General features: G+C 38.1%; 1 protein-coding gene across 1 annotated transcript in view; it reads right to left on the bottom strand.

Moving 5' to 3' along the window:
* Positions 1-26,092, bottom strand: part of csmd2 (CUB and Sushi multiple domains 2) — a 2,031,293-nt gene that overhangs the window by 290,102 nt on the left and 1,715,099 nt on the right. Inside the window, exons 28-29 of the mRNA XM_063033882.1 lie at positions 9,248-9,386; positions 5,644-5,831 (exon numbers count right to left, since the gene is read on the bottom strand). Coding sequence (XP_062889952.1) covers positions 5,644-5,831; positions 9,248-9,386 — 327 coding nt within the window. The remainder of the gene's footprint in view (positions 1-5,643; positions 5,832-9,247; positions 9,387-26,092) is intronic.

Here is a 26,092-nt window from a genome sequence, read left to right as displayed (position 1 = left end):
CTGAAAGATCAGAAAAGTGATCGATGGGTGGAGCTGAAAAGTTGGCGGAGATCTGAAATGGATTTTTTTTGCATCTGTATTTACTTTGGAGACAGACACAGAGTCTACAGAATTGAGGCCAAGCAGCAGCGAGGTCATGGACCCTATACAGATTACAGAGGAGGCGGTGTTTTCTGTCCTGAGGGAAATTAGGGTGGATAAATCCCCAGGGCCTGACACATTGTTCTCTCAGACTCTGTGGGAGGTAAGTGCAGAAATAGCAGGAGCCTGGCAGAGATATTTAAAACATCCTTTGCCGCGGGTGAGGTGCCAAGGGATCGGAGGATTACTAATGTTGTTCCATTGTTTAAGATAGGCTTTAAGAATAAGCCAGGAAATTACAGGCTGGTGAGCCTGACATTAGCAGTGGGAAAGCTATTGGAAGGTGTCTAAGGGTTGGGATGTATAAGTATTTGGATAGACAAGGACTGGTTCAGGATAGTCAACATGTTTTTGTGTGTGTTAGGTTGTGTCTAATCAATCTTACAGTTTTTCAAGGATATTACCAGAAAAATTAATGAAGGTAAAGCAGTGGATGTAGTCTACATGGACTTTTGCAAGGTCTTTAGCACGATCTCGTAGGGGAAGTTGGTCAAGAAGATTCAGACACTTGGAATTCAAGATGAGGTAATTGGATTAGACAGTGGCTTTGTAGGAGACACTAGAAAGTGGTCATAGATGGTTGCCTCTCTGACTGAAGGTGCATGATTGGTGGTGTGCCACAGGGAATGATGCCGGGTCCATTGTTGTTTGTCATCTATATCAATGATCTGGATGATGATCAACAAATTTGTTAATGACACCAAGATTAAGGTGCAATGGAGAGCAAGGAAGACTGGAAGACTATCAAAGCTTGTAGTAGGATATGGACAGGCTACAAAATAGGGCTGAAAAATGTTAGATGGAATTTAATGCAGACAATTATGAAGTGTTACAATATGGGAGATCAAAATAGCATAGGTCTTACACAGTGAGCAGTAGGGCACTGAGGAGAGTAGTGGAATTTCTGGGAATACAGATCTGTAATTACTTGAAAGTGGCATCACAGGTTCACTCAGAGGGTGGTGAGTGTATAGAAAAGAGAAAGTGCAAATGGTAGATATGCAATAAAACAGAGAGCTTAAGGTAAAAGAGCCCTTAGGGGAAAGTAATCATAATACAATCAATTTCACCCTGAAATTTGAAAAGGAGAAGCTAAAGTCATATGTATCAGTGTTGCAGTGGAGTAAAGGGAATTAGAGGCATGAGAGAGCTATAGGTTGACTCATTATAGAACCTAATGGCCAAGGGTAAGTATGACCTCTTATAGCACTCTTTGAAGAGGCGCGGTTGTCTTAGTCTATTAGTAAAGATACTAACAGAATGGTGGAAGTTCCAGGAGTCTGGGGACATGAAGTGTATGAAGTTACCATAACTAGAGAGAAGGTTCTTGGGAAACTGAAAGGTCTGAAGGTAGATAACTCACCTGGACTAGATGGTGCACACCCTAGAGTTCTGAAAGAGGTGGTTGAAACGATTGCGGAGGCATCACTAATGATCTTTCAAGAATCACTACATTCTGTAATCGTTCCTGAAGACTGGAAAATTGCAAATGTCACTCCACTCTTCAAGAAGGGAGAGAAGCAAAGAAAAGAAATGATAGGCCAGTTAGTCCGACCTCAGTGGTTGGGAAGTTGTTGGAGTCGATTATTAAGGATGAGGTCTCAGTGTACATGGAGGCACGAGATAAAATAGGCCATAATCAGCATGGTTTACTCAAGGGAAAATCTTGCCTGACAAATATGTTAAAATTCTTTGAAGAAATAACAAGCAGGATAGACAAAGAAGAATCAGTTGATGTTGTGTACTTGGATTTTCAGAAGACCTTTGAAAAGGTGCCACACATGAGGCTACGTAACAAGCTATGAGCACATGGCATTACAGGAAAGATTCTGGCATGGATAGACCACTGGCTGATTGGCAGGAGGCAAATAGTGGGAATAAAGGGAATCTTTTCTGACCGGCTGCCGGTAACTAATGATGTTCCACAGGGATCTGTGTTGGGACTGATTCTTTTTACATTCTATGTCAATGATTTGGATGATGGAATTGATAGCTTTGTTGCAATGTTTGCAGATGATATGAAGACAACCGGATGGGGAATGTAGTTCTGAGGAAGTAAAGAGGCTACAGAAGGAATCCAGTGTCAGGAAGTGTCTGGTCATGCATTTTGGAAGAAGAAATGAATTGGTTGACTCTTTTCCAGATGGAGAGAAAATTCAAAAAACTGTGACGCAAAAGGACTTGGGAGTCCATGTGCAGGATTCCCTTAAGGTTAGTTTGCAGGTTGAGCCTGTGGTGAAGAAGGCAAATGCAATGTTCGCATTCATTTCAGGAGAACTAGAATATAAAAGTAAGGATGTGGTGTTGATACTTTATAACACACTGGTGAGGCCTCACTTGAAGTATTGAGAGCAACTTTGGGCCTCTTATCTAAGAAAGGTTGTGCTGAAATTGGAGAGGGTTCAAAGGAGGTTCACAAAAATGATTCTGGGTTTGAATGGCTTGTCAAAGAGTGCTTGATGGCTCTAGGACTGTATTCACTAGAATTCAGAAAAATGAAGGATGACGTCACTGAAACCTCCTGGATGGTGAAAGACCTTGATAGACTGGATGTGGAGAGGATGTTTCTTATAGTGGGAGAGTCTAAGACCGGAGAACATAGCCTCAGAATGGAGGAGTGTCCTTTTAGCATGGAGGTGAGGAGGAATTTCTTTAACCAGAGAGTGGTGAATCTGTGGAATTCTTTGCCATAAGCAGCTGTAGAGGCCAAGTCTTTATGTATATTTAAGGCAGAGGTTGATAGATTTTTGATTGCTCAGGGCATGAAGGGTGACAGGGAGAAGGCAGGAGATTGGGGCTGAGAGGAAAATTGGATAAGCCATGATGAAATGGTGGATCAAATTCGATAGGCCAAATGGCCTAATTCTGTTCCTATGTCTTATGGTCTTTTATGGGTGTGATTTTAACATTTAAGAGAAATTTAGATAAGTTCATGGATGGGATGGTTATAGAGGGTAATGGTCCTTGTGCAGATTAATGGTTCATCATGGACTAGATGGGTCGAAGGGCCTATTTCTGTGCTTAAGTATTCTAAGACTGTATGACAATCGTACTGCCCATACACATGGTTGCACAGATGGGCATACATTTTAGAATATTTGTACAACTCAGAAATTGAGCAAGGTGCCACACCGATCAGAAGAAGGTATTAGAAGATGAAGAAGAACATAGGGCAGGAAGGTTTACACGGTGATGGAATCCTTGGCCAAGGTATATTGGCGGTCATAGTTGCAAAGAGCAATTCCCCTCACACCATAGAGAAGTCAAATTTGAGATGCAGTTGTACAATGAATTTTTCCGTCTGCTGCAGTCACCTGCTCTCTGGGATGTTCAATGGATTAAAGCACAATTTGATATAGTTTACTTGCCATTCATAAATCCAAGGTGTTGCAGACATCTCCAGCCAACCAGCACAGCCTATTATTATTATGTTAATAAGCTGGCAGGTCAAGGTTTGTGTCATGCCTGAATCAGTTACAATAGATGTGCATTAATCTGAAATAACAATTGACTTTGCTGTCTTTTAATTGGCCTCTGCTATGTCTCACGGGCATCAGTTGGTTTTTGTGTCAAGTTAACTTCTCTTTAAATGAGCAGAGTCTGACTGACAGTTAGCCTGGGGGCTCCGACGACTACAGTGACTGCAGTGTGCATTTCAGTATGTTTCACCTTCCTGAACCTGGGCAGAGTGTGACTGAAGTGTGGAGCACACTGGGGGTTAGTTGACAAAGAGCTGACCTCCCACTCTATTCCCAAAGTGATCATTGTATTCAGGCACAATCCTGTAACAAACTGTGCTGAAGAGTTTGTAATACTTTGCAGTCGATCCCTCCTATTTATACTAATCCAGCATTGTCTCATTCATTTCAGTGAAATTACCTCCCTTCGCTAAATTGGTTTGATTTTAAAAAAATACATATGTACATAAGATATATACATCTAGTTCTATCAATGTATCAGTATCGATCTATACATGTATATATCTATGCATATATATTTATTTATTTATGCAGACAGAGCGAGAGATATGCATAGAAAGATATCAATATAGATATTTATGTATATAGATATATACATACACTTAATAGCCACATTATTAGGTTAATGCAAATATCTAATCAGCCAATCAAGTGGCAGCAACTCAATGCATAAAAGCATGCTGACGTGGTCAAGAGGTTCAGTTGTTGTTCAGACCAAACTTCAAAATGGGGAAGGAATATGATCTAAGTGACTTTGATCATGGAATGATTGTTGGTGCTTGACAATCAGTTCCAGAGTATCTCAGAAACTGCTGATCTCCTGGGATCTTCATGCACAACAGTGAAAATTGACAACAGTGAATTTCTTAGTTTTCAGAGAATGGTACAAAAAGGTAAAACATCCAGCTGGCGATCGGTTTGTGGACAAAAACGCCCTGTTAATAGTCAGACTAGTTCAAGCTGTCAAGATGTTGAGAGTAACTCAAATAACTGTTACAACAGTGATGTGTAGAAGACCATCACTGAATACACATGTTGAACCTTGAAGTGGATGGGCTACAGCAGCAGAAGACCACATTGGGTTCCACTCTTGTACCTAATAAAGTCATCACTATCTCTATCTATCTAGCTATCTGTCTATCTATCTATTTTAATTCTTAAGAACAGTGAAAGGGGTCTTAGTTTCTTCCATCTGCAGTCTTGTTGCCACTCTTTGATCTCTCTCAGAATGTCCACAGTTATGAGGCCATCAGTGTGCTGGGAACCACATGGCCTTAACTGGGAAATGCAACTGTGAGCATCACAAGAGGGGTGAGTGCAAGGTGCAGGATGGGTCCACTGCGATCTGGTCCAACGTCATTCAAGCCTTTGCCTTCCGAATAGAAAACATACTACATCGTTCATAAAAGCTCTCGACTCCACTAATCCAGAAATTTGAAGCAAAGCATGTGGACCAGGATGGTGTAAATGGACCATTCCCACTTCTGAAACATTCTTGTGAAAATATGGGCATCACAGCTTAGTTATTTAATTGATATGCCACAACTGTGTTGTTCCCTTTTGCCTCTTTTCCTTGTAGTAGGAGGCATTACATCAGATGTATGTTTAACTTATTGAGAAATTGCAAGAACTAGCAATGTTTTAATTATATTTAATTATATCTTATATTTTAAAAGTAGTATCATCCACTTTCTTAGATTCTTTCCTCTTTCCCTCTGTCCACTGGAGATTGTCATCCAATACCTGCCCAACAATCCCCCAATTTCATTCATAGATAATACTGAGTAGCTTCTTTTTCAGAAGCACATCAGAAGCCTTTCTCTTGGAGTTAATTAACTGGTACTATCCACGACCCAGGACAAGTAATTATTCTTTAAAACTCTGCACAAAATTTAAAGAAAATAATGAGTTTGGGTGTGTCAATATATTTTTGCATGCAAGGTTTGTCCATTAGCACTCTCCCTTGGGTATTGGTACAAGTAGTACGATTAATTATTTTACGGCTTGAAGGAAATTGTGTTACCCTTATATTTAAGGACAAATCCCATCATGCTGACAGAGGCATCACTCCGAAAGGCCAGAAAGAGGCTGTTGCTGCTGCTCTCTATTCTGTCAGGCACCTGCAAGCCTTGAAAGCTACCAATCAGTGGACTGAGAGAGTCTGGTCCATCGTAGATATGAAGGAAGTCATAGCCTGGTTCTACATTGAAGCTGAAAGAAAAGAGGAGGAATTAGATTCAACATAAGGTTGAAGACCTTGTCAAGTACAATGGGGATATTTTTTGATGATGAGAACATTTGCAGACACTGGAAATCCAAGCAACACTCAAAAAGATGCTGGAGAAACTCAGTAGGCCAGCGTCAGCCCTGATGAAGGGTCTCAGCCCAAAACGTTGACTGTTTACTCTTTTCCATAGATCCTGCCCGTTCTGATGAGTTCCCTCCAGCATTTTGTGTGTGTTGCTGGCATATTTTCGAAGTATGCTTCATGACCCAGTTTCTATTTACCAAGAGCAGCATAGGTCTTAGTGCTCAGATATCACAGCACATTTAAAAGAAATCCTCTTTCATATTTTGCATTGTCAGGATTACCACAAATAAGTTACTTCTATTTTTTTGCAATAAACTTAATTTTTATGTTTGCCTTTATTAATTCTCCCACTCGCCATGGTTGAACTATTTTCCCCTCCATTGCAATAAAACGTCATTCTTTCACATTGATGTTCAGAATCAGAATTGGAGACAGGTTTAAGATCACTGGCAAATGCCATGAAATTTGTTGCCTTTGAGGAAGCAATACAATGCAATACATAATAATAGAGAGGAAAACTGTGAATTACAGTTTGTATATATGTATCATATAGTTAAATTAAGTAAGTGGTGCAAAAATAGAAATCAAAAAGTAGTGAGGTAGTGTTCGTGGGTTCAATGTCCATTCAGAAATCTGATGGCAAAGGGGAAGAAGCTGCTCTTGGATCATTGAGTATATGCCTTTAGGTTCCTGTACCTCCTTCCTGATGTACCAATGGGCACTGGGCATGTCCTGGGTGAAGAGGGTCCTTAATGATGGATGCTGCCTTTTTGAAGCATTGCTCCTTGAAGATATCCTAGATACTACGGAGGTTATTGCCCATGATGGAGCTGACTAGGTTTACAACTCTCTGCAGTTTATTTCAATCCGGTGCAGTAGCACCCCACCACCCCAATACCAGACGGTGATGCAGCCAGTTGGAATGCTCTCCATTGTACAAATGTAGAAATTTGCACGTGTCTTTGGTGACATAACAGACCTCCTCAAACTCAAGATGAAATATAGCCGTATCTTTGTGAACTGCATCAATATGTTTGGCCCAGGGTAGATCCTCAGGGATATTGACACTCACTAAAGATGTAAAAGTAAGAATAGAAAGGAAAGTTACATTTTCTAAGTATTTTTTATGCCAGTGGGGGCCTCTGATTCTTTTTTTTTCACTTTCAGAGGTGTATTCCCAAATCCTCCTCATTTTTGGAGTAACACCAAGTTCTGAAGTTCCAGCAAAATCTGGAGTGATATAAGTATATGACACTGATTATAAGTTGAACATGGCATTCCTGAAATGGATAATATGGCTATTTAATATTAATGTCAGCTTACAAAAGAGCCAGTGCAGACTTGATGGATTGAATCCTCTCCTTCAGTGCTGTATTGTTTCATCAAGTTATCAAGGGACTCTAAAGCTACAGAAACCAATTCGCTGCTGTTTTTGTAGAATATGGAGAGCTCTGAAATACTACAGAGTGAGGACGCATGAAAGGAATAAACAACTGAAAGGAGAACTGAAAGAAACTGAAGTTAAGGGAGAGAAACAAGGAGTGTTAGGAAACAAAATAGGAGTGAATGAGAGTTCAGAACAGAGAGAAAGAAGAAGAAAAAAGCAGAAAAGTAGAGAAAGAAGGTGGAAAGTTTTGTTTGCCCACATTATTAGTGAAAAGTATGGAGGAACTGGATATGTTAAAAGTTTTGAAAGTAAAATGTATAACTTTTGCTTCTTATGTTCTTTGTCATTAAGAATAGATTATGGGAATTAAGCTTATACAGGAAACATTTATACATTTGTCTTGATTTTTATAACTTTGTTGCAAGAATGTCTTTACTACCTTTCATTAAGCACCTTTGTTGAGCAAAGTATATAACAAGGAAAGATTAGTAAAGAGCCATTCAACATGAGAATCGCTGACTACAATCAAATATTTTTTTTCTTCACTTCAAATAAAGTCCTAATTTTAAATCCACAAGGAATTCTATAAAGTGAAGTATGCAAATTGACTAGAATTTCAGTTTCAATGACTTGCAGGGAACAGAAGTAAAATATTGATTATTTTTCATTTTGTCCAGGTCTGACAAGACAGTAATAATTGGCATTACGCAATACTGTTCAAGTCAACAGACCATAGTTGTTTATCAAGGTTTCAGCAGGAGATAATGCCTGTGACATCTACATCATTCCAGGAAGCAAACTCCTGTTGAGGAAAGGTCACAATGCCATCCTCCAGCTGCCTATCGAACTATTACTCTGGCACTTCCTAATTAGCATGTTGCAAAACCAGCATGATAAAACTGTAATCATTAAAAATAGAAACACACTTTTGTATTTCTGAGGAATTTACAGATTTAGAAATTGTACATGCAATTTACACCTTTACATTTGTATTCAATAATTTTTTTTAAATGGGTAAAACGTGACATTCAGCAAATCTTAGAATTATTCATTTTTACCTTCTATATTGACTGCATACACAGTGGAGAAGAAACCTGTCCTGTTATACATGTGAAACAAATGATAGGTCATGCACTTATATCGAACTGATGTATGTGCATGAACTCTGCATCTAAAATCTGATTTGCTTAACTTGAACAGAATAGACAACACACTACCGTGGCATTTTGAGCTCCTGAACTAAGGTACATCATGCATTTCCTTCAATGGCTTGCTCACTTCAATCTCTGTTATGTGTGTTCAGTGCCTAATAGAACTTCTGAAGAAAAATAATCGTGTCCTGTCGAATATTTAGAAGAATTTCATCTTGTGCATTTGTCACAACACGAGGCTGATGTTTCACAATTAAGAGAAATTATTGCAAAAAAAAAGGTTATTTGGTTCATTGTGTCCACACAGCTCTTTGAAAAAGGAATGGCTTAGTCTCCATTTTCCTGTAAATTCCTCAACTTCAAGCAGTTGTCCAAATCTTTTTTAGAACATAGAACATAGAATGATACAGCACAGTACAGGCTCTTCAGCCCAAGATGTTGCGCCAACCTTTAATCTACTCTAAGATCAATCTACACCTTCCATTCCACATAGCCCTCCATTTTCCTTTTATCCCATCTAAGAGCTTTTAAAAGTCCCTAATGTACAGTATCTGTCTCCATCACCACCCCAGCAGCATGTTCCATTCACCTACTACTCTCTTTGTAAAAAGAACTGCCTTTGACATCCCCACTACACATTCATCCCAATACCTTAATTAGCCCCCTTGTATTAGACATTTCTGCCTGGGACAAAGGTCTTTGGCTGTCCATTCTATTGATCATCTGGTACACCTCAATCAATTCACTTTTAGATACCTCACATCGATGCAAAACTTACCTCTGAAATGTCAGGGCAATAACATAATCAGGTGAAACCGTCACTGTCCAATCGCACTCCTTGCTGTGAGGATAGGGTTCTGGATAAAATGGAGATAGGATAATTCCTGAGGGCCCAGTTAGATTCCCTCCACAAGGAGCTGGGAAAATTAAAAGTAATTATGAATTAGATTGACATTAACTTAGTTAATAAGGAAGTATAAAAATAAAATAGATATGCTGTATTAAAAGTAAGTTGTTTCAAGCAAAGTTTCATCTCAATCTTTTATGTCAGGCAGCTCCCTCTTTTAGGGCAAATAATGTTCATGCAGGTTAGTTCAGCAGTTGGCAAGGCCTTTGCCAGGATTACTTTCCTTTGGCAACTGTTTGTCCAACAATTCATAAAGATAAGAGACTCTATGCTTGGCACAACTAATTCCAAAGGCACTAATTACCTTCAGCACATTGCAGGTGTCTGTGTGTGTGCTTTACGCACTCTGTGACAAGCATGAACAACAAACTGTATTGTTTAAGGCATCTAGCAACATCTGGCACATTATATATAAATATAGGGCCCTGACTATTGAAGACTGCTTCCCAGGATTGTTGAGCAACCTCAGTATGTCAACTCTGGAGATGTTGTCCACCAACTCTTCAGGATGTCAGTCACGTAAGTTGTTTGTCAAAAAAAAAACTTCTTTTTGGAGAAGATTCTGGATGTCCAACAAGACCTAGTTCCAATATCTGCAGACCATTTTGATCCACTGACTCACTTTAACCCCTCTTACTCACTAGTGTATAAAGATTTGTGAGGAATCCCTTTGACAACATACACTTGCAGAGAGGTGTTAAAGAACCAGCCCCTTGAAAGCACTGATAGGCCATAACAAGCAGGTGCCCACCACAGCTATTACATTTCACTGGCCTCCCAAAGTAGTGTGTGTTGGATTGGTGAAGGCAGTTTTTGGCTATTAGAACCTTATATTTAATGATGCCTTTTACGTTTCTCTCTATCCCTCTGTCTCTACCCCTCTCGTTCAATCATAGCTTTCAAGATTTACATTGCATGATGGTACAGATGTATTTCCCACAGTTCACAGGTTCTAAAATAATGCTCCCACTATGAATCTCAGCAGTCAGCTCAACAGCCATCTGCTCTTTGTTGGTATATGTCAGACATCGCCATGCCGTTTACATGAAGACATCCATCATTTGGTAACGGAATGTGTGGCAACACTTCGTGGCTGGCCCCAGTACATCCTTGGTTGTGTTGTTTGTTAATTTAAATGATGCATTTCACTGTATGTTTTGATATACATGTGATTAATGAATCTGAATCTCTTTGCACATCTGTTTCCTTCTGAGACAGAATTCCTTGATAAACCATTACAGGTAAGAAATATGGGAAAAAGAAGTGACATATGGAAGTTGAAGAGATTTTGTTTCATGCCCATGTCTTTGTTAGAAATACTCCAGTCAGAACTATAGCTCTTTAAAATAAATAGGTGATAAACCTGGGTTTTATGAGGGCGGCCTTACAGAAATGTTTAAGATCATGAGAGGTACAGATAAGATGGGAAGTAGCAGTTTTATCTCAGGGTAAGGGGAGATCACAACTAGGGGACACAGATTTAGGGAGAGAGGGAAAAGATTCAAAAGGGGCCCGAGGGGGAGCTTTTTCCGCACAGAGGGTGGTGAGGATACGGAAAGAGGTGCCGGAAGGAGTTGAACCAGGTGCTATAGTATCGATTAAAGATAAAAGAAGATTAGTTTTATTTTCATGTGTATGTCAGAATATACAGTGAAATGCATCGCTTACATCAATGAACACAGTTCAAGAATGTGCTGGGACAACCTGCAATTGTTGCCATGCTTCTGACACCATTGAAGAAGCACTTGGATAGGTACAGGAGGACCACAGCTTAAAGGGATATGGGCCAAACACTGGAAAATGGGACTAGGTGGTGGGCACCGTGGTCAACATGGACACAAGCTGAGGAAACTGGGACTAATTGGGTGGGCAATGTTGTCGATATGGACATAGCCTGAGAAATTTGGGCCTAGCTGGGTGGGCACAGTGGTTGACTCACACAAGCTGAGGAAATTTGGACTAGCTGTATGGGCATCGTGGTTGACATGGGCATAGACAGAGAAAATTGGGACTAATTGGGTGGGGAATGTGGTCAATATGGAGACGGCTGAGGAGATTGAACCCAGCTGGGTGGACACAGTGGTCGCCGTGGACACAGGCTGAGGAAATTAGGACTCATACTGAAGGGCCTGTATCCATGCTGTTTTACTCTCTGATTCTAAGAAAACTATGGCAACAGTTACACAAAAAGAAGACAACTAGCATGGACTGCCACTGTGTAAGAGTAAACATAATCTTGTGTGATTCTTCAGGTCTGTCAGAAAGAATTGAAGAACAGAAGTGTAGTGCTTCACTGGAAATGAAGAGTAGCGGGGGACAATGGTATACAAAATGGTGCTAACAAAATTGTACTCTTGAAATATTTTCGCTTCAAACCCACTCTTTCACCTTAGTTTATATTCCAACTCAAAACTCATTCTAGACTTGCATTCAAAGAATGCAAAGATGCATTCTGGGCTTTCAGTATCTCAACTAAAATATAGAGAGATTATCCAGTACACTAGCACCCAAACTGATCATGGACTATTCAATACAGTTTTTACCCTCCCTTTTCTATATTGAAGCTCTAATATCCTTATTGCCTTTCAGTCCCAAAGATAGTAGACATTCTTTTTAAAAGAGTGCAGATAGTGTTGCCTGGTTAATTGATTTTTGTGGCCTAGGCATAATCAAACTTAAACGAGAAACCTTTTTTATTCCTCAGTGATGATAAAACCTGTACCACCAATACATCTGAAATCAGATAACAGATAAGGACAGAGAGTCACACAGAATAGAAATAGACTCTTTTGCTCACTGAGATAAAGACGAAAGATGCTGGAAACACAAAGCAGGTCAGGCAGAATCAATTGCAGGAGAAACGGGGTTCACATTTCAAGTCGAGGATAAGACATTAAGAGTCTTCGGCCTGAAATGTTAACCCTGTTTCTCCTTCTACAGATGCTGCCTGAATAGTGAGGCAGCCTCATTTTTATTTCAGCTTCCTGAAGCTGTGGGTATTTGACTGTCGGCACAGGAAGGAATTATTACAGAGGCCTTTCTGCTCAGAGTGTCTCTGCAGCTCATTTGTTTTAATCCATTCGAGGGATGTGAGATTTGCAGGTGGAGCCAGCAGTTAGTTGACCATGTCAAGTTGCTGTTAAAAAGGTGGAGGTGAGCCACCTTGCCTTGAGGCATGAGTCTACCCACAATGACTTTTGGGAGAGTGTTCATGGATTTTGAACCAGTGATGGTGAAGGAGCTGCAATATATTTCAAATCAGGATGGCACTTGGCTTGGAGGACAACTTCTGGATGGTAAGGTCTTCCCATTCATTTGTTGCCCTTATCTTTCTAGCAGGAAGTGGTCGTGAGTTTTAAAGGAGTTGTCTAAAGACTCTTGGCTGGCCCGTTATAGTGCATCTTGTAGATGTTACAAACTGCTGCTACTTTTTCAATGATAGAGTGAGTGAATCGTTGTTGATAGAATGCCTGTCAAGCTGTGTACTATAGTCACCTAAGCTATGAGGAGGCCTCTAGGTCAATTTAATCCACATTAAGGACAATGGATTGACACCTGGGTGATACTAATTGTTACAAATGGCTTCTATTAAAATAAAATTAACCTCTTTTCTAGCAGCTAACCTAAATATGGTGGAATTGTGATCTGCTCGCTATATGGCCAACAGTAAAGGCCAAATCAATCAAGCACAATAATGGTAAATTATTAGCAAAAATACAAAATCAACATGGTGGAATTGCGGATTTATAAACAAATTCATAGGCATGTATGAAATTGAGCCAAAAGTATTTGAGGCCCAGTTGAGCAGATTTATACAGTTGGAAGCCATTCAGCCCATTGGGCCCTTGCTAGCTCCTCACAGAGCTCCCAAGCATCTTCCCCTTTAGCATGATCTCAAATGTCCCTCAACTCTGCTTTTAGTATTTTGTCTCCTGTCTACCACAACTGGTTAATCTATAAGCTTATCCATGGGATGTGAGAGGAAACCAGAGCAGAAACATGTGTGGTTATTGGCAACTTCACTCAGACAGCACCCAAAGTCAGGATCAAAGCCATGTTGCTGAAGTTGTGAGGGAGCAATGCTAATGATTACTCTGTCATCAAAAATAATTCCAGAAATTACAAAAGTATGAAAGGATGTTCCTCCAGGCTCAGACAGCTTCTGTCCCACTGTTATATGACTAATGACTGATTCCCTGGTATGATTAGATGGACTCTTGATCTCATAATTGGTTTTGAACCTTATTGTCTGTCAGCACTGCACTTTTTCTATAACTGTAACACTTCATTCTGCACCTCTTTTACCTTGTTTTATTTGCTACACCATAATGAAATCATCTGTACAAGTGGCATGCAAAACAGATTTTCACTGCACTTCAGTACATACGACAATAATAAACCAATTTACCAATAAATAAAATGCTCAAAATCAGTTCAGAACTGAAATCTCCCTCAGAATGATTGCTTTGCCTAAACTAGTTAATTTGGATTTCAAAAATACATTTGACCTACTATTGACTGAAGCACAGAACATGTAAATTTGCAATATCTGTTATAAATTTAAATACTTGACATACTTCAGTTTAAATTAAATAATCATTAAGTTTTCCAAATTGAAACATAAATATTAGAATTAATTTGAAGTTATGTAAGGTACATTTTAAATACAACAGCATTCCGTGTGTTTGGAGAGTAAAAGAATTCTTTCAATCCTGTTTATCTTGAAATCATTCTAGTAAGATATTACAAAATATAATCAGTGAATGCTGCATCATTGTAAATTACTTTACCAACACTCAAAATTACATTAAGATATCTCCCAATGATAATTTCACTTGCCAAATTACTCAGAAAGATCATCTACTGCACATAAGCCTGTGCAATCATCATTCAATTTCAATCAACATGTTCAAATTTATGACATTCTGTAATTCAGTCTGACATGACCATATAGACAAGTTGACAACTATCTGCCCTGAAAATTACAGATTCAAATAGAGGCACTGTCCATTTTGTAATTGATTGCTGGTTTCAATTCCAGCCAAATATATATTGGATAGAAATCTATGTCCCGAGACCGTAAATATTAGCAAGCAGCTCCAATCTGTGAATACATGATATGAGCCCATGGCACAGATCCTCTTCTAAATTTTCCACTAAATGCCACCAAGCACACATCACATGAAGAGCTCCATAAAGCTGGCTGGCTGGCTGGGTAAATAAAGTATTGATGTGTACTTCAGGGTATCTCACAATATTGTAGGCAGCGGAGAGTTGGAATATCACAAAGGGCTGAAAGCCACTGAGCTGTGCTTAATGCTGACCATTACATAGAACATAGAAATCTGTGGCACATTACAGATCCTTCGGCCCACAATGTTGTGCCAACCATATAACCTACTGCCTAGAATTTCCCTACCGCATAGCCCTCTATTTTTCTAAGCTCCATGTACCTATCTAAGAGTCTCTTAAAAGACCCTATTATATCCGCCATCACTGGCAGTGCATTCCATACATCCACCACTCACTGTGTGAAAAACCTACCTCCGACATCCCCCTTGTACCTACTTCCAAGCACCTTAAAACTATGCCCCCTCATGTTAGCTATTTCAGCCTTGGGAAAAAACCTCTGGCTATCCACACAATCAATGCCTCTCATCATCTTATATACCTCTATCAGGTCACCTCTCTTCCTCCATCGCTGCAAGGAGAAAAGGCCAAGTTCACTCACCTGTTCTCACAAGGCACACTTTCCAATCCAGGCAACATCCTTGTAAATCTCCTCTGCACTCTCTCTATAGCATCCACATTGTTGAATAAATTGCTGCATTAAAGCAACTGGTAAGGTTTAAAGAGTATAAGGAAAATTTACAAGGATGTTGCTGGGTCTGGAGGACACGAAAAGACAAAAATGAAAGGCTGAAAAGGCTAGGATTTCATTCTTAAAATGTAGAAGATTGAGAGAAGATTTGATGGAAGTATTAAAATTAGGTGGGGTATAGACAGGGTAAACACAAGAAGGCTCTTTTCACTGAAGTTGATTGGGACTACAACCAGAGGTCATGAGTTAAGGATGAATGGTGAAAAGTTTAAGGGAAACATGAAGGGAAACAGAGGGTCTTGAGAGTGTGAAACGAGCTATGAGCACAAGTGGTACATGCAAGATCAATTTCAATGTTTAAGTGAAGTTTGAATAGGTACAAGGATGGTAGGGGTATGAAGGGATATGGTACTGGTTGATGGGAGCTGGCAGTTTAAATGGGTTTGGCATGGACTATGTGGGCTGAAGGGCCAGTTTCTGTACTGTACTTTGCTATGACTCTATGATAACTATTCTCAAAGATTTCAAAGGTACAGTTAATGTCAGAGAAATGTATTCAGTACACATCCCGAAATGCTTTTTCTTTGCAACCATCCACAAAAACAGAGGAGTGCCCCCAAAGAATGAATGACAGTTAAATGTTAGAACCCCAAAGCCTCCCCCCAGCTCCCCTCCCTCCCGCAACAATCGCCCCTCCCCCCACTGGAAAAAAAAGCACTGGCACCTGCCACCAATCACTCAAGCGTGAACAAGGCAACAGCAAAGACACAGACTTGCAGTACTGCAAAGACTACTTGTTCACCCGGCATTCGACACCCCACAGGCTCTCTCTCCCTAATAAGGGAGAAAGATGTGTCTCCGTTTCACTGATTCTTAAAGAGGGCCATATGGTATAACAGAAGAGACTACATTTTCAAATTTTCGGGACTATTTTCACATTAGAGGAGATAATCATCATGAGTTAAAAGTGCTGCCAGAACACCTGTACACAGCTTTTAGAAAAAGTAAAACACAGAACTCATTTGAGGTCATTTGTATCTGATTATAGGGTGTTGATGGCATCCAGTGAGAGCCCTGAAGCAGATCTTAACTGGAAGCTTGATGCCTGATTGGACACTATTGGATGGGATTTTGCGGCAGAATCTTAGCTGTCCTGGTCACTTTGTCTCTGCATTCCTTAACTTCCCAACCATCACAGATTACTTCCATCCCTGCTGATGTCCTGAATCCTTCCCCACAAACATCAACCTGAACCACTGATCATTAAATCAAACCCCCTATTTGTCTGGTGGAACCACCATAATGTCTACCCCACTACAAACCTTTGCTTGCACAGGTCAGGTACTCCCAACTCTGGCAAATTCATGCTCTTCCCACCCTCCATACAATCCTTTTCTGGACCATCCATCCTCCCCATGCACAATCCTACCTCCAAAATTACCCACCCTGTCTGATCCTCCTTCCAACTCCCTCCCTGTCTTTGCAATCACAGGATTGTAGCAGAATGTTTATTCTATCTCATGCACGACTTTCAAAGTTCAAAGTAAAGTTTACATATATGCTACCATATACAACCCTGAGATTCATTTTCTTGTGGCCATATTTAAGAAATCTATAGAATAGTAACTGTAATACAATCACTGAAAGACCACCCAATCTTGGGTTTCATGTATAGTAAAATGTCAGATTTTGCAAATGGCTCATCTAACATTTGCTGCTAGTCCAACAATTTGGATGTCAAATCTGAATGTATCCAGGCATGTGTATATCAGTAATCATTGGGAGAGCTTGACAGCAATGCTCATGGCAGCAAATCTCTTCAAAATGTCTCATTTTAAAACACAATATCAAGCTTTTCTTTGAGTATAAAAAGAATCAGGTACTACAGAAAATCTGATATGTAAAAATAACAAAATTGTAAAACATGAAATTGACGTGAAGTAAAGAGAAACTTTGCTTTCAAGTCTGAAAGCTGTGCCTAGTATTACTTCTGAAATGTCTCTGATGTCTAGTGGAATTATAAAGCAGATTGTGAAGAGCATTATAAGTAGCAGAAGAGTGCAGATACAGAGTAGGTGAAAGCACAAGAGTGATGAGAATTCAAACAAATGCTTTTTCACAGGCCTAGAAGCAAAATTTTATGCAGAATAGTAAGTAAGGTTGAGAAAATAAACCTTGTTTCTTTGGATTCGAATTGCATCTAGTATAGACAGTCAAATTATAAGCTTGGCAGTTTCTTATCAAAGTTCAAAGTTCAAAATAAATTTTATTATCAGAATAATATACGTCACCATATACAATCCTGAGATTCTTTTTTCTTGTGGGCATACTCAGCAATTCTATAGAATAGTAACTTTAACAACATTAATGAATGATCAACCAGAGTTCAGGAGACAACAAACTGTGCAAATGCAAATATAAATAAATAGCAATAAATAATGAGAACATGAAATAACAAGATAAAGAGACCTTAAAGTGAGATCATTGGTTGTGGAATCATCTCAATAGATGGGGCAAGTGAGTTTTGCTATCCCCTTTTGTTCAAGAGCCTGATGGTTGAGGGGTAGTAACTGCTTTTGAAGCTGTTAGTGCGGGTCCTGAAGCTCTTGTACTTTCCACCTGATGGCAGCAGCAAGAAAAGAGCTTGGTCTGGGTGGTGAGGATCTCTAATGATTGATTCTGCCTTCTTATGGCAGTGTTTCAAGCAGATGTGCTCAATGGTTGGGAGGGCTTGACCCATGATGTACTGAGCTGAATCCACTACCTTTTCTGGGATTTTCTGTTCAAAGGCTTTGGTTTTTCCATACCAGGCCATGATGCAGCTAGTCAGTACACTCTCCACTACACATCTATAGAAGTTTGTTGGAGACTGTGCTTGTCTGTAAATGGAGTACCAGCAGTTTTTGTGCTGTTCCCAGTTTTGTTCCCTTCCCCCTATTTTAAACTTCGAATTTTAAATTTTTACTGCCGATTTCTGAGGGGGAACAATATCTCTCTGTCTACGAAGAGTGGGAAGAACTTGTCTGAACCTAGTGATAAGGCAATGGGAAAGGAAAGATGCAAAAGGAAAGATCTGATGAAATGCCACCATGGGCTGAAGATATGGTTCGGACACTGAATTCAATTAAAGATCAGAATGGGTCAATTAAAGACCAACTGGAAAAGAATAGTAATGAAATGAAGTCACTTCTGGGAAAACTTAAAGACCCGGAAACTCAAGTTATTACACATGAAGATGAATTGAAGATAACTAAGCAAAAATTGTTTGAAACTACAATTCATTTGGAAAGATATCAAAATAAGATTATGGACCTGGAAACTAGGTCTCTCCGAAAGAATATACGAATTGTTGAGCTGAAAGAAGGAGCCAAAGATGGAGATTTAATTGCTTACTTTGGTAAGCTTTTTCTTACCTTATTTCCTACCATATTATCACAGCCACCTACTACAGAAAGAGCACACAGAGCTTTTATTTCGAAATCTAAAGATCCAAATAAACCAAGGTCTGTTCTGGTTTGTTTCCATCACTTTAAAATTAAAGATCAAATAATGCAACAGGCAAGAAAACAGAGAGTTTTTAGATTTAAGGAATCTGAGCTCTGTTTTTATGAGGATTATCCGAAGGAGATAATGGAACAAAGATCAAAATTTGCTCTGGTAATGAAACAGGCATATGATAAGAAACCATTCCCTTCCTTGCGTTACCCATCAAGAATTAAAGTTTTTCCTCCTAATTCTCCTCCTCATACATTTTTTGATCCTAAAGTTGCACTGGCGTTCGTTCAAACTATATCTGCTGCAGCTGCCAAATGAACTGTCTGGAAGACTGCTTGGTTATCTGTATATTATTGGCATTTCGGAAAGAAGATTTATGAAGGTTACTTGGACATTTCATTGAGAGACTATTAAAAGAAGATAAGGGGATTTGTTCATCACTGCATATCATTGTTTTTTTTTGGAAAGAAGATCTGTGGTTCAAGTTTGACTGTTTAAATGGTTATTTGGACATTCGACTGAGAAAAAGAAGATAAAGGGACTTGTTCCTTTAACCTAATATCTGGTTTGATCTTTTTATTGTTTCTTTCTTAATTAATTAATTGGTAGTTTTTCCTACTAATGGGGCTACTTTTATATATATTTAAGGGAGGGTTCAATTACTTATATAATATTACTAGTTGGTATTTTTGAAAATTTAGTTGGGTTAAATATGCTATTAACTTTTTTTGCATTATTATAGCATCTTATAACCAACTTTAAAACTTTTTTTTCTGGATTTAATGCTAAATTTAAGATGGCGCTGGTTTTTCTTTTTAAGGGATAACATTTTTTCAGTTCTTTCTTGTTTAAAAAAGATTAAATATAAACATGGGATAGTTTGCAGATGCTGGAATGTAAATACTTTCCTTTGTTGAGACTTTGTTGTCCTCTTACAAGGTCAGTGGGTTTTGTTTTTTTTTAACTAAGGGGAGGGAGAGAGAATCTTTTTAAATTTTTCTTGTGCAGACAGAGCAGTCCCTGGCTTTGTATTCTATCATAGGGTGCCTGCTTTTATTTCGGGCTATGGGGGGAGGGGTGGGGTTAGAGTTAAGGGTTTTTTCCCCATTGGGTGGTTCCGGAGCATGCGTATTTTCTATGTGGTTGTATTCTTCATCGCCGCCATTTTTGATCATCCCGTATTGGTATGTGCTCTGCGCGTGTGTAAAGTAGAATAAAATTATAGTATGGTATTTAAACGGATTAATGTAATAAGTTGGAATTTACGTGGTTGAAATCATCCTAACAAATGAAAAAAGACTTTTAAAATCATTAACTGATTCCAACCTGATATAATTTTTGCCCAAGAGACCCATATCAGGGTGGGAGATCAAAATAGATTTTTTGGATGGTGGAGGGTTTGCAATTTCACTCCACTTCTCAGAGTATAACTAAGGGAGTGTCCATCTTTATTAGATCCAATATATTTACTGAAGCTGATATTGAGTCAGATTTTAATGGTAGGTTTTTAATTGTTAGAGGAGTAATCTGTAGCAGAGTAGTTGTTTTGGTCAATTTGTACAGTCCTAACTTAGATGATCCTTTTTTTTAAAAAGGTATTTGCTTTACTGCCTGATTTAAATGAATATATGTTGATAATGGGTGGGGATTTTAACTGTTGTTTAAATCCTTTGATTGACAAGAGCTCAACTGATCAGCGACTTCCAAATCACTCTGTAGCACTTATTAACTCCTTTTTGACTGATTCTGGATTGATTGAACTATGGAGATATTTACACCCTGATGACAGAGAATATTCTTTTTTTCTTGTGGTTATAAAATATATTTGAGGAGCGATTATATTATAATCGATCCTCACTTCTTGCCTAGTGTTAAGAATTGTGAATATGACGCTATTGCTATATCTGATCATGTGCCTCTGAGTTTGTCTTTCGAACTTGATGATGTCATTCTTGCCCGCCCACCACGGTGCATGTCTCAGACATTATTGCAGAACTCTGAATTAGTCAGCTTCATTGAAACCCACATAAAAGAATTTTTTCTTTTTAATGATATAGGAGGTATGTCTAAATTAATCATATGGGATACATTTAAAGCATTTTTACGTGGTCAGAGCATTTCTTATTCAGCTAAGCTTAAAGGACAGACTAAAGTAGAATTAGATAAGATTTCAAAAGAAATTAAAGACTTAGATAATATTTATGCAATCCCCCCTAATATTGATTTATTCAAACATAGGGTGGAACTTCAATCACAATATAATCTATTATTAACTCATTCTATTGAAGGCTACTTGCGTAAACTAAAGAGCCAATTTTATATGTTTGGAGATAAAAATAAAAAACTGCTTGCATCTCAGTTAAAAATGGCTAGAGCCAAAAGGCAAGTTTTGAAAATCCTTAGGAAAGATGGTACCCTGGCTTGGGAATATGAAGGAATTAATAATATTTTTCAAGATTCTTATACTGAACTTTATAAATCTCAATGTCCAGTAGATTCTTCTAAAATGAATGCTTTCTTACGAAAGATTGCTTTTCCTCAAATTTCTGTTGAAGATCAAAAAACTCTTGATGCCCAAATTACTGAAGCCGAAATTCATAAAGATTTTTTTTCAATGCAATCTGGTAAGGCCCCTAGACTTGATGGCTATCCTGTAGAATTTTATTAAAAATTTGGAAAATTGCTTTTTCTGTATATGTTGGAAATGTTTTAGGATTCTTTTGTGAAAGGTGATTTACCCTCTACTTTTTATGAGGCTTCTATTTCTTTAATTCTTAAAAAGGATAAAGATCCTACTGATTGTGCCTCATATAGACCTATTTCATTATTGAATGTTGATGCTAAGATTCTGTCAAAGATAATAGCCAATCGGTTGGAGAATATTTTGGGTAAAATTATTTTTAAAGATCAAACGGGCTTTATAAAGGGTCATTATTCTTTTTCAAATGTTTGGAGATTATTTAACATTATATATTCGTCCTCTTTTAAAACTCCACAATGCACTGTCTCTTTGGATGCTGAAAAAGCGTTCGATTGAGTCGAATGGAAATATTTATTTAATGTTTTAGAGAAATTTGTCTTTGGTGTTAATTTTAATAATTGGATTAGAATGATGTATAAAACTCCTGTTGGTACTGTTATTACTAATAACCGTAGATCCCCTTTTTTTCAGCTTTCACGGGGACAGGACAAGATTGTCCATTAAGTCCTTTGTTATTTAATTTAACACTAGAACCCCTTGCTATTGCTCTTCATGAAGCGAAAGATATTTATGGAGCTTTTGTGAATGAGACCATTCATAAGATTTCTCTTTACGCTGACGATTTACTGGCTTATATATCCAATCCCGAGGAATCTATTCCTGCCTTGCTAAAATTATTTAATGAATTTGGAGAGTTTTCAGGATATAAAATCAATTTTAGTAAAAGTGAACTGTTTCCTATAAATGAATCTGTTTCTGTATATGATAATACTCCTTTCAAAGTCACAGATTCCTTTAGATATTTAGGTGTTATAATCACTAAAAAATATAAGGATCTTTATAAAGCTAATTTTGTTCCCTTGGTAGATTCTGTGAAGTATTTATTTAGCAGACAGAACCCACTTACATTTTCACTTGTTGGTCGCATCCATATAGTCAAAATGATGATTTTACCAAAATTTTTATATTGATTTCAGAATATCCCTGTTTTTCTGACTGCAAGTTTTTTGATCAGATTGATTCTATTATTTTCTCTTTCATTTGGAATAATAAAAGACCAAGAATTAGTAAATATCACTTACAAAAGCTGAAAAAGGATGGAGGTCTCGCTTTGCCTAATTTAAGAATGTATTACTGGGCTGTTAATGTGCGATATATGTCCTTCTGGTTACACTGGGTTGATAAGAACGATCGGCCAATTTGGGTAGACTTGGAATTGAAAGCTGTGAAACGGTTTTATTTAACCTCGTTATTGGGAGCTGCTTTACCTATATAATTAGCTAAAGTTGCTGATTTAAATTTATACCTTGTGATTAAGCATTCTTTACAAACTTGGCTCCAGTTCCGTAATTTTTTTAATCTTAAAAAATATAAACTTTGTAGTTTAATTTATCGAAATTACTTTTTTAAGCCTCCTTTGAGTGATCCAATTTTTTTACTTTGGAAAAATAAAGGTATTAATTCTTTTTTTGGATTTATTTAAAGAAGATAGACTGATTTTTTTGAACAATTAGTTCACAAATATTCTCCTTCATACTCACACTTTTTACAATACCTTCAAGTTAGACATTTCTTACAAAAATATTTAAGTAATTTTCCTTACATATTGGATGCCGGCCTGTTAGATATTATTACGAGTATGAACCCTTTGATGAAGTGTTCCATTGGAAGAATTTATAATTTACTATTACACTGGGATAACTGCCCTTTATTCAAGATTAAACAAGATTGGGAAAACGAACTTAATTTGACTTTTATGACGGAGGACTGGAAGCGGATTCTGAAGTCGGTTAACTCTTCTTCGATCTGTGCTAGTCATTCACTGATTAAATTTAAAATTGTACATTGTTACCATTTGACGAAGGAGAGATTGTCTAAAATGTTTCCTAATGTTGATAGTTATTGTGATAGACGTAAAACTGAGACAGCTACACTGACACACATGTTTTGGTCCTGTTCTATACTGGAACAGTTCTGGAAGTCAGTTTTTCCCATAATTTCTAAAGTACTTAAAATTAATTTACAACCTAACAAATTAACTGTGCTTTTTGGAATAATTCCTCAAAATATCTGCAGTATCTCTTTGTCTGACCAACATGTTATTGCATTTGTTACATTGATGGCTAGGAGGGCCATTTTGTTGAAGTGGAAGGATACATCGGCTCCCATTTTGTCACAATCGTTCTCTCAAGTGATGCTATGTCTTAGTTTGGAGAAAATTAGAAGTCGAACCTTTGAACCTATGTTTGATTTTGAGAAAAGATGGGGTTCATTTGCTTGCCACTATCATTTGAGTCAATTGATAGATTTCCTCCACGATCTAATTGTAAATTTTTGGTACTTTTTTTTCTTGCTGGCGGCTTGATCTTTAGAAGCTTTTTCTATGACGCATGGCTCCAGGGTTTTTTTTCTCACTTTTCTTTGCGTTAGTAGGGTTTTTTTTTTCTATTTTTTGTCACCAAAATTTTTTCGATCTTTAAAACAATGTTTTTTTTTTCTTGAGATATTGTAAGTGTTGCTTACTTCGATGTACTCTTGTTAATTTTGGATAATAATAATAAAAAGATTTGAAGAGAAAGAAAGAAAGAAGATTGTCATGGAAATGGAGACAGAAGAACAGAAGTAGGTAGATAAATTAACGAGCTCAGCTCCCCCAAACTCATCATAGTTTGTTCCAGAACTCAGACAGATCGTGGATAATCTGTTTGTTCACTTTATTTACCAGTCATGACCCATATCCTCAACATACATATGTAAAGAAATCTATCAAACTCATCATCCTTGGACTTTCGAGATCCAGTTTTTTCTTCCCTCTCAGAATGATTATAAAAGGAGCATTTGTTGTGATAGCCAATCATTACCTTTTTTTGCTGGACACCAGTAGCTATAATAGCAACTGGTATGGTGACTTTTTAACCAATAATGATGGACAATGTGTGGCGTGAGGCCAAGTGGTTAAGACATCGGTCTAGTGATCTGAAGATCGCTAGTTCGAGCCTCAGCTGAGGCAGTGTGTTGTGCCCTTGAGCAAGGCACTTAACACACATTGTTCTGAGAAGTTAAAAAGTTCTATTTTAACTTCATCAGTCCACAGGACTTGTTTTCAAAATGCATCAGGCTTGTTTAGACGTTCCTTTGAACCTTTTGAATAGAACTTTTTGGCCGCAATGAGCAAAGGTATGTTTGGAGAAAAAAGGGTGCAGAATTTTATGAAAAGAACCCCTCTTCAACTGTTAAGCATGGAGGTGAATGGATCATGCTTTGAGCTTGTGTTGCAGCCAGTGGCATGAGGAACATTTACTGGTAGAGGGAAGAATGAATTCAATTAAATACCAGCAAATTCTGGAAGCAAACATCACACCGTCTGTAAAAAAGCCAAAGATGAAAAGAGGATGGCTTCTACAGCAGGATAATGAACCTAAACATACTTCAAAATCCACAATGGACTACCTGAAGAGCGCAAGCTGAAGGTTTTGCCATGGCCCTCACGGTCCTCTGACCTAAACATCATCGAGAATCTGTGGATAGGCCTCAAAAGAGCAGGGCGTGCAAGACGGCCCAAGAATCTCACAAAACTAGAAGCCTTCTGCAAGGAAAAATTGGCGAAAATCCCCTAAACAAGAATCGGAAGACTCTTAGCTGGCTACAAGAAACATTTACAAGCTGTGATACTTGCCAAAGGGGGTATTACTAAGTACTGCCATGCAGGGTGCCCAAACTTTTGCTTCGGGCCCTTTTCCTTTTTTGTTATTAAGTTTTCTTGCTTAAAATATTAAAGAAATGTGTCATCTTTAACTTTATGCTTTTTGGAAATCAGTTCATCTTTTACTCGCTTAGCTATTCACAGTAACAGAAATTTTGACCAGGCGTGTGCAAACTTTTGCATGCCACGATATATATATATAATAATTGTCAACTTTCTGCCTTAGCTCAGATGTGATCATGTTTAGAATTAGATTCCTGAGGCATTTAGGAAAACATCTTCAAAAGAAGTGAATACTTAACGATTGTATTAACATTGTAGAAATCTACATATTTCACATTCTAGTGTAGAAGAAGACGAAAAATGCAATTTAGCACCAGAAGCCTTCTTGCCTACTTGCTGGCAGCAGTGTGGACAGTGTGACTAGAAATAGAAGGGTGGATGGGGCAGGATGCTACTTAAAAAAATCCCCTAAAATTACCTTACTGAAAGCCAAAATTATGGAAAACAAAACAATTTAGTTAACTGTTACAGATTACACCAATAATAATAAGATCAAGTCCATTCAATGACAGGTGATTATTCTCAAAGGAGATGATTTGTAAATGATCATTTTCATAAGTAGATTTATATACTAACCAACAAAGTTCTGTTCTGCTATAACCTGCTGAGCAACAATTGATCCAAGCAAGCACCACCTCAACAGAAACAATTCATTCCGAATGTGCCACAACCATCTAGGTCTTGCTCTCTTTTTGCTGCTGCCATCAGGAAGGAGGTACAAGAGCCCCAGGTTCCAAATCACCAGGTTCAGGAACTGTTATTATCCCTCAACCATCAGGCTCTTGAACCAGAAGGAATAATTTCACTCATGCCAACACTGAACAAACTTCACAACCTATGGACTCACTTTCAAGGATCCTACAAATCATATTCTCAATATTTATGATTTATTTATTTATTATTATTATTTTGTTTCTTTTCCATCTGTTGTGT

The sequence above is a fragment of the Mobula hypostoma genome, chromosome 26 (genome assembly GCF_963921235.1).
Source record: "Mobula hypostoma chromosome 26, sMobHyp1.1, whole genome shotgun sequence".
Classification (NCBI taxonomy): Eukaryota; Metazoa; Chordata; class Chondrichthyes; order Myliobatiformes; family Myliobatidae; genus Mobula; species Mobula hypostoma.
Note: the sequence above shows the minus strand (reverse complement) of the source record. Positions and strands in the feature narration are given on the sequence as shown.